At 44.8% G+C, this 9598-nt stretch overlaps 1 protein-coding gene across 15 annotated transcripts in view; it reads right to left on the reverse strand.

Moving 5' to 3' along the window:
* The window catches only part of TLK2 (tousled like kinase 2), a 56864-nt gene that overhangs the window by 33458 nt on the left and 13808 nt on the right, over nucleotides 1-9598 (reverse strand). For 6 of the 15 annotated variants that reach the window (XM_064399933.1, XM_064399939.1, XM_064399936.1 and 3 more), the window contains 2 exons: nucleotides 7144-7232; nucleotides 5344-5409 (listed from right to left, as the gene is read on the reverse strand). In XM_064399933.1, coding sequence (XP_064256003.1) covers nucleotides 5344-5409; nucleotides 7144-7232 — 155 coding nt within the window. Of the gene's footprint in view, nucleotides 1-5343; nucleotides 5410-7143; nucleotides 7233-7623; nucleotides 7645-9051; nucleotides 9454-9598 lie in introns of those variants that run through there. The other 9 variants (XM_064399943.1, XM_064399934.1, XM_064399941.1 and 6 more) reach the window with 8 other exon arrangements.

Genomic DNA, 9598 nt, shown 5'->3' on the forward strand with positions numbered 1-9598 from the left:
TATTACTAACCCAAATTCCTAAGCAGGCATGTGCTGAAAGTAAAAGTTTACCTTCTGTGTTCCCTGTGAGTGTTAAATATCAAATTCACTTCTCGTAAACCAACATGCTCAGTTGCTTAAAAAAAAAGAAAAAAAAAGGAAGAAAGAAAGAAAACCCAACAGCTGAATAGCTCAAGAAGTTGAACATTTAGGATTCCCTTAAGGAAAAATTACAGGTTTACATTCTTTAAGCCATACTATTATCCCTTCAAGGGAGCACACAAACAGCTCAGGACCAGAAAAAATGTTTCACCTCATCTCTTCAGCAGTAGTTTCTTTTAAGCAAAGCAACAAGCTCCTTACCACCCAAAGTGATGGCTCACAAATGTTATAGGTACAACTCCTGGTTATTCCAGGAATTTACTCATGGGCCAACAAGACTTAACAGAAGTGCCAACACTAACCTTAGTCACATCCACATGAAAGTCTCACTGCTAAAAAAATTATAAAATCTTATGGCAAGTGGCAACAGAAAGTGAATCCTTTCACCCATGAAAAAAACTTGTTTATAAACTGCTCAAATGCTGCTCTCCAAAATCTTTCCATTCTCTCAGGAACTCCAACCTCAACAGCACATCCGAGGCATCAATCAATCTTCTGTGCCAGGTGAGAACTTTTTGAGATACAGGAGCATCTCTCCAAATGAGTGTTTGCTGGGCTCACACTGGGGTTCTGACATGATAAAGATGAAAGTGAAAGTTGTTTCCACATTTGCTTAAATTTCGCTGCCTCCATTTTGCAGATGGATAGCAAATGACAGGAGCAGCTGTTTCAAAAACACCACATTTGAACTTTCCACGAACATTATGATTGAAGGGGAATGTCAGTGGCTCACACAAGACCATTCCTCTGCAAGGTTCCTGTATTCTGGGATCACCTGGAAAATAAACTGATGGGGCCACTTCTAGCTAGAAATGATACTAACATTTTTTTCAGAATTACAAGTTTATATTGTCCAGTACAATAAATCCACTCAGTTTGCACCTGAATGTAAAGTTCTGGGATGCAAGAAGCTGGAAAAATGCCTAATACAAAATCCACAATGTTTTTCTTTCTTTCAGTACTACAAGTACCTGCACTGACTATCCTGTGTGGGAAATTTTTAGCTCTACCAGCTAGAATCAAAACCATGTCTCACATCAATAAAAGAGGAGTTCGATGCTGCTCAGATTCTTGACCAGAAAAAGCCCTTTTCTTTTTTTCTTTATTTTAAACCTTACTCTAGAACCTACACTGATGATGTGGTGAAATTCAACTCAGTGCAGTATTAGAAAGGGTGAAAAGGAACCAACTTCTTCATTCCGGAACTGGAACATAACAGCTTGTCATTGTCTACAGGTATCCAGCAATTTCACTGTCACATGTATTGATTTGTGAACAAATGCATAATTAATTCTTTGTAGACATGTTCTAACCCATGCAATGGATCAAATGCATCACTTTCCTTTTTGCTTGCTTATATCTAAGAAGACCTTCCATCGACACTTTTCTTACTCTAAAGGTTAAGACCCTTACAGACAAGAGCAGAACTTGGCAAAAAGTCTTGTTTTGAGGCATTTTGGCTATGGAAACCCAAACTGTTCACTAGAATGTGCTGTACTCAAAGCAACAAAGATGCAATACCTAGGATGTTTCAGGAACATGACCTCGTGCTCAGCTGCACCTCTTCTCATGTAGTATGTCAAGAGAAAGGAAAAGCACATTTTTGTGATTATCCAGATAACATGGGGTTATGTGTGAAATTAGGTATCAACTGCTTATAGCAACAAGTTTAGGTATGGATGTGAGAAACCACATATCCAAGTATGTCCCTTCAGCTAACAGTCAGTTAATGTGTCTATAAAAAATGTTTCAAATTTATATTTTATCATTTAACTCAGCAACTGACTTGGAATAAATGTTCAGTACTTAATTTAGCATACCATTTTTAAGTGGACATGACACAAAAGGAATTAAAGGAATGAACGTGAATTTTGGAAAAAAACCCTGAAGTAAGCAAAGAACATTAACATGAGTATATTGCCAGGGAACTACAAGGTAGTATTAGTGCATAATAAACATGCAATAGTTTATACAGATAAGGCTTATGAATTTTATTCCAGAAGTTATCTGATTTTTCCAGCATATACCACTCTGGATAATACTGCACCTTCTCTGCTCTCACTTCCAGCCCACTCATCCACTGTGCCCTGTCAAGGCACTTGGTGATGGGGCTCAGCAACAATTCAAAATACGTGGGTCATCTGAAACAAGCTAATAGTTCCTATAGTGTTTACCCAAATGACAAGCACAAGAACAGCACACACTTCCTCCTCCACAAGGAATTTCTCTCAAAGATAAGCTGGCATGCTTTTTTTCCCTTGTGATTCACCTATCAACCGCTGCTTCGAAGTCTGTGACCTACCTATGCACAATAAAGCCTCCATGTTGAGAACTGGATGCAACAGCAGCAGGCACTTTGAAGACTCCTACTCAAGAGGCAAGAATCTAAAATCTGGCCACTCACAGGAGCTGGTTAGTCATTTCTCCCTTTGCCAGAGCCCCTGGAAAGCCCACAGTGAGGCTTCAACCGCTGACACTTCTAAAGAAACAATTTATCCTGTTAATAGCTCCCACCAGATAATCTAGAACAACACCAAGCTGACTCAGCCCCTCTTACCATTTCCTACCTCCCATGACTTGTGCATTTCCACAGCCTCCCCAAGTTCCCAGAAATGATCCATCACTCCACAACTCAAGCTGGGCAGTCTCCATTTTGTGCTCTCCAATTCCTCATACTGAAAGGGAGCACTAGGAATTCCAGCTGCCTAGCCAGAGTCTCCAACACAGGCTTACAGCAACATGCACAGCAAAATTCTCTTGCTGTCTAAATGAAGGAGACATGGAGATAGACATGCTTCATTACCTCAAGCCAGGATAACCCAAGTTCCTCTGAATTCTGCAGCAGATCAATGGATTTCAAAGGCAAAGAGTCAATCTTTCATTCCACTAAAGGTTAGTGCTGACTCCACACAGGTTTACACCAAAGTGTCAAATGGTTTCACAGTTACTCTAGTCTAGTGCTACTATGTCAGGTTTAAGTAACATATTTCAAGCATCACTTAATTATGAGAATTACAACCTACTTCTTCACTGGACTTTTCAAAAATCTCAGTATTACTGCTGATAATGAAATCCCTGAATCACTGAGGAGGTCTTTTTGCCATGAGAAGCTGATCTACTCCCAGATGTTCACAGGTAACCCCCACTCTATCAGATGGGCAAGCAGATTTGCATCAGGATTTGCTTGGTTTCCATTATGCTTTGAGAGTTCCCTCTGACTGGAAATACAGTATTTTTATTTTACTGATGGCAAACTGGACAGAAGGGTCACGTGACTCATCCTAACCCTCAGCTCAGGAGCAGAAATAGGGCTGAGATCTGACAACTATTTCTGGGCTCTAGCAGCCAGACAATACATTTGAAGTAATGTTGCACACAGAAGCATCCAAACAATTTTCAAGTATCTGGCATAAAGTCCTGACACATTCTGTGGTAGCTTCAAAATTCAATTCTAAGTTTTAAAACTCTTATTTACTGGTTCTTCTCATGGCCTATGACACCTGTTGGGGACCACCACTGTGCAGCACCACTTCCCTTCAAGTAAGACATGATTATCCTCAAACACGAATTCTCAACATGGCAACCTTGCTGCTAAAACTATTGCTGAGTATATCACAGAACTGGAGTTGCTGAAGTAATAAAGACTTCAAAAGTTTCAGAGAATAAGTAAAAACTAAACTAATACAAGCAAATACTGATCTTTATGAACAATTCTTTGGCAGCATATATCCTGCATCATTACCTCAAAGCAGGAGGCAAGGGAGCACTAGCTACCAAGACCGAGACTTTTTAAATTCTGACAGTCAAATGGATCTACTAGATTCCTACAGCCCAGCTACACCCCTTAGAAGTACTTCAGCCATTTTCGTTTAACAATAAAAGTGGCACAGAGAGCTTGCTTCAGAGATCTTCTGAAAACCAAACCGTAGAAGATACATGTGCTGCTGTGAGGACCCACCCTGGTTAAGCTGAGACAGGCTGTGTACAAACCAGGTTAACCCACCACAATTACTTACTCAAATTCTTATCCAGGAAAAGTCTTTGGAAATTACACAAATCCCTTCAAGTTAACTCGCTCGATATCTTAAAGGCAGCACCCAAATAAGAGGAAAGGAGGCAGAAGATGAGAACAGACTAAATTAAACAATACTATCTAGAGAAACAGCTCACATTTTGTCTCCTGGGCCTCCTGACCCAAGGAAGATGTCTAGTCAGCATAATGCCTCATGGGAATACACTTAGGTTTTCCCAGTACGTAAATATAAACAGGAGCTAAATAAGCAGGAACAGTCAATGTCAGTGTCACGTGTTAATTCAGGGACTTGCTCTGGGAATTTGGGGAAAAATGGCACTTCACCATATGGCAAGAATAGACCTCTAAAGCATCACCAGCTTTATGAAGCTATCTAGTGACATGGGTGAAGCACAGGAGTATAACAGTTGCCTAGAAACATTCCTTGCTCATAAATTTGATTCAATGAATTAACTCCAAGCTTCTAGTGAAATACATTCTTCAGCTACTAAGAAACTTCATCACAGACCTGCAACAGAATTTTGAGGCTTCTGGAGCTGCAAGTGACCTTGGTCATTGGGTTGTGCCTTCAGCTACCACAGGAGGTGACAAACACACAGCTGTTTCCAAAACAGTTCAGGATTTCTGTCCTCTACTGTTGTTACTGGAAAGCTCTTCCAAAATCCCATGACTCTGAAGACTAGAAGCTTTTTTCTTGTTTCCAGCCTGAAAACTTGTTCTAGATCAGCTTGCTCTCGTTCGTACTTCCAAACACTTACAGCTGCTCTTTAACAACACAGAGGGCTTGAAACTAAAGTTGTATTAAGGTATAAACAAATGCTTTTGTTTTATACAGGTGCAAAATATACCCTGTGCTTCTAAACATTAAAGTAAGAATCCGTACACAGCAAGATACACCCAGTGGGAGGAAGGCAGGAAGCTCAATACAACTGCCTGCTGCCTTCACCCAATCACATCTGAGATGACATTTCTTCCTTTTATGCAATAAACAGCACCAGATACCTTCCATCCCAGGAGGATGGGCCAGGCCCTGTCCCACTAGATGGCACTCACTTACTCCACAGTTCTTTCCTTAAACATTTCATTGGAGCCAGCTAAAAATCTTAGCTGAATCACACAAAACCGTATCACAGCTTTCCCAATATATTCCCTTTAAGACAGTGACCTACCAATGCCAGTGCGGAGCATGACGGACGGAGGCTTGGGGGGGTAGGGAGGGAATTTGAAGCACCAACCTGGGAGGGAATGTAGTAGCTGAAATTAATATTGCAACCAAGATTTGCTGCAAAATAGTAGTCATGCTAATTTATATCAATGGTTGGCTGATCTATCGCAAATTACCAAGAATGCAAGTAAATAAATAAATATATTGTTTGCAGTAAGTGTAATACACTTTAACAGTTTACTGGCTAGTACAACATAAAACCGCATAACAACAGGTAAAAATACAACCCAGTAACAGAACAGCTTTGCTCAAAGTGACGCCTCCAATAAATGAGGCTTTTTTTCCCTGGATTGCTTTAAAAACGAGTTCTCAGTATTCACCCCTACTGAAAAGGGCATGTACTTTCTGCTCCAAACATATTGGAAACATAATTAAGATTTGCATTCCTGTATCTCTCAAAGATTATTCCTTTAAAAGGAAGAGTTCCTAACATTCTTTGTGAAAGCTGAGTACATTGGCACTGCTTTAAAGCTATACCAGTGTCTAATGGTTTTAGCTGTTCCAGTAAGATGTTTGGGTTTATCTGTGCTGGTACAGCTAAAGACTCTGAAGTGACAAAATGGGGGAAAAGAGGCAAGAAACAGGTGATAAAGTACATGAAAAGTTGTAATGTTGTATGAAACAAGATCATAAATGCCATCAACTTTCATGCAATAACAAGAACTTAACATATTAAAAGTCTTAAGAGTAGGGAAAAAGATAAAAAAGCCCCACACTCTTACTTCAGCAACTGAAATTGTTACCTCTTAACTTCTAGTGTTAATCTTTCTTACAGCTGAGCATTTGGCTTCCTTTCACTCTCTTCCCAGACTCAACTTTGTCTGAGAGGCAGAGCAGAAAGAAAAGTGAGAATTCAAACAATACTCTTTCAAGTTTTGAATCACTGTGTTTTTCTCAGAAATGCAGCATCTACAAGGTTTTATCTCAAAATAATTCTAAGTGGCTTTAGAAAATCACCTAATGATGTGTTGCTTTACCTTCATGTTCAAAATTCAGTATCTCCCTCAAAAATTAACTCATTATCCCTGACCTAGTTTAAAATGAGTTCTGTCACCATTCATTGCTCAGAAAGTCTGACATTAACACTACCAGCACCTTGAGAACTCACAGCTTAATGCCAGGACACCAAGCAATGACACAAGGTTGTTACTCAGGTGCCTTGCTTTAGATAGGGCCTGACCAAGTAGAAGCTGTACATGAGGATAAAGATGGGATTTTATTAGCAGGTTGTGGACCAGACACAGGAGAGCTGCCATGCAAACCCTTTTTTTGTGTGTTCCATGTGATGGGGTAGACAATTTTAGCTCCTGCACCCCAAAGAATAGGACTCAATGTTTCAGTCTGGTTATGTGTTGTATCCAACACACAACACTTGAAACTGTATCCCATCAGCAGCCAAATTCAGCTCTCAAAGGTATTCTTGGAGAAAGGAAGAGCCAGATGAGATTCCCACTTCTGCAAAGTTGTCATGGAGTTTTTTGGGCATATAAGCTGCCTTAAGATGGAACAATTCCTAAGAACTTAATTAGAGCCCAAAATTTTCTGTACAGCAAAACATCTGCTCAGAGATCCCATTTTCATTCCTCTCTAAGATACTTCACATGTTAAGAGTTCAAAACACAACGAGTGGCACAGAATTTGTTTGCAACGAAAAATTATCCATGTAAAAATTAAAAAGCCCAATCAAAGCACAAGGCAGGATGGCTAAGCAGTCACACCTGTCACCACAGGTACTCACACTCACCTTGGCAACCCCAACCCCGGTGAATCTGGCCTCCAGGAGCTCCTGCCTGCGTGGGTCCAGGCTATGCAATTCTTCCATCATTTCTGCTGCTATGGAAGAATAACACTCAGATTATGAAATGCAGGGAAAGGAGAGAGACATTTCATATTCTGTGCCACTGATGAGACTTAAAAGCGCCTGTTCTCCAGCACAACCGCGTAGAGAGCATTTTCTTGCAAGAGAAATGCAAGATTACCACGTAGTAACAACATGACTTTGCCACCATATTATAGTATTTAAACCATAACCCTGCTGGAGTTTCCTCTCCTCTGTTGTACCAGCCATTTCAAGATCTCTAAATCCAAGAAACCAATTATGTCACATTCTCCCACTGGATGCTTTATTAAAACGAAAACATGGGACCAGAGTGTTATGACTAAAAGCTTCAGAGCTTTTCATCCGTGCTGCATGACTAGAAGAAAAAAAAGCAACATTCTTTACCCCATAATTTATTTTTGGCCAATCCTGGAAATACTCAAGCTCCACGAACTCCAGATTTCACTGATAACAGCTTTGCTTCTTCCAAGCACAGAATGGGATTATAAGAAGAAAATAACGCACGATTAAACCTTTTAATTTACAAGGCAAAGCATCAGATACTTCTAAAATAACAGCAGCTTTTATACCCTGGATGTACCTGGGGTACTTCTTGGCAACCCAACACTATGGATACCTTATTTGAAGGGTCAAAAATCTACCCTGCATAACTGTGTAAACAGGTTAAAAATCAGAAAATACATAATTCAAATCCTGAACTGAGAAAAAATGGGACAAAATTCACTGTTCATTATAACCGTGAATCACATCTTCCCAACTGCACCAATCAAATTCATTTCCAGAAATGTCTGTTCCAGTTTCATTTTCTGGACTAAGGTAGGAAAAAAAAAAGGCCAGAAACAGAAGATAAAGATTTGCTGTGTAAAGAGCATATGCGATGAGGAAAGTTCTTGAAGGGCAGCAAGTGCCCTCTAGAAGAGGCAGTGCACAATTGTTCCTTTTATGAACTGTCCATTTTGTCCCTGCCGCTTCCTCCAAACACTGCGGCTCCAAGTCACAGGGGCAAAGTGAATCCATCCGGGGGCATTCTCAACTGCTCTCCCAAATCAGTCCCAAGCTTCAAAAACCAATGGGATCCTAAACCTGGTTATTAAACCATATTTCTGCCACTGGCTCTAAAAGCCCAACAAAGCTCTCAGCCCAGTTTTCAAAACAGGAAATCTGAGCAGCGAGGAAAATGACAGACAAGCTGCAAACGCCAAGATGTTCAAGCGCTCCCAGGGCTCTCGTCCATCATGGGGCGACCATCCGCAGGGAATCGCATCCCCGCACCGTGATGCTGCTCTGGGGAAGGGGCTGACACAAGTTCCCCCCGCCGGGGGCTGCTCCGGGACCCGTTGCACCCCTCCAGGCAGGGCTGGCATTCCCTCCTGTCCTCCTGGGAGGGGATTTCCAGCACCCCTCTCCTACCCACTCGGGGCGCAGAGGCACCAGCCGCCAAGCGAGCAGCCTTGCCCCGCTACCAGCTGCTGCACCGCCTCGGCCTCTTCCTCCTCCCCTCCAGCACCGCCTCAACCCTCATCCCGAGGCTTCGCAGGCCATGCCCCTCTGCCGCCCCCGCGCTGCCCCCAGCTCTCACCCCCGCCCGCCAGGCCGCAGGGCCTGCACTGCTCCGTGCCCGGCGAGGGGCCCAGGCCGCGCTGCCGCCGCCCTGGGTCTCAGGCCGCGGCCCTGTCACCGTGACCCGAGCCGGCCCGCGGTGCCAGCCCCCACCACCGCCTTCGCCGTGGCCACCCCCACCCACTCTCGGGCCGGGCGGGGACGAGGCGAGAGGTGTCCCCACGCTGCCCCCGCCGCCCCTGGGGGTCTCACCTGGCGCTGCCGCTCCTGCCGCCGCCGCCCGGCCCAGCGCTCCCCGGGCACCGCGCGGATCCCGCCGCCGCCGGGGGCAGGAGCAGCAGCAGCAGCAGGAGGAGGAGGAGGAGGAGGAGGGAGGGAAGGAACCTGCTGCAGCGGCGGCGGCAGCACAGGCGGGAGGAGGAGGCCGGGGGCGGCTCCGCGGCCTCCGCCGCGGGCACCGGGGCTGAGAAGGGCGGAGGGGAAGGGTGGCGGGGGGTGGAGAGGGAGAGCTCCGGGCTGGGGGTAGGCCGCGGATCCCCGGCCTCGCGTGAGGGGCCTGGCCGGGCCGGAGCGCGCGCGGGCCGGCGGCGGCAGGACAAAGGCCTCGCGGGAGCACCCGGCGGCCAGGTGGGGCAGGCGGGCGGGGCGGGGGGTGCACGGGGCCGGCGGGCGCGGCGGGGCCGGGGCAGGTGCGGCCCCTCGTCCCTCCCGCCCCGCGGCGCTGGGCCCGGCCCGGCCGATGGGGGCACACGCGCTGGGGAAACCGCGCCGCGTCTCGCGAGACTTGCGCGGCGGGAGG

The sequence above is a fragment of the Passer domesticus genome, chromosome 27 (genome assembly GCF_036417665.1).
Source record: "Passer domesticus isolate bPasDom1 chromosome 27, bPasDom1.hap1, whole genome shotgun sequence".
In the NCBI taxonomy this organism is placed as follows: domain Eukaryota; kingdom Metazoa; phylum Chordata; class Aves; order Passeriformes; family Passeridae; genus Passer; species Passer domesticus.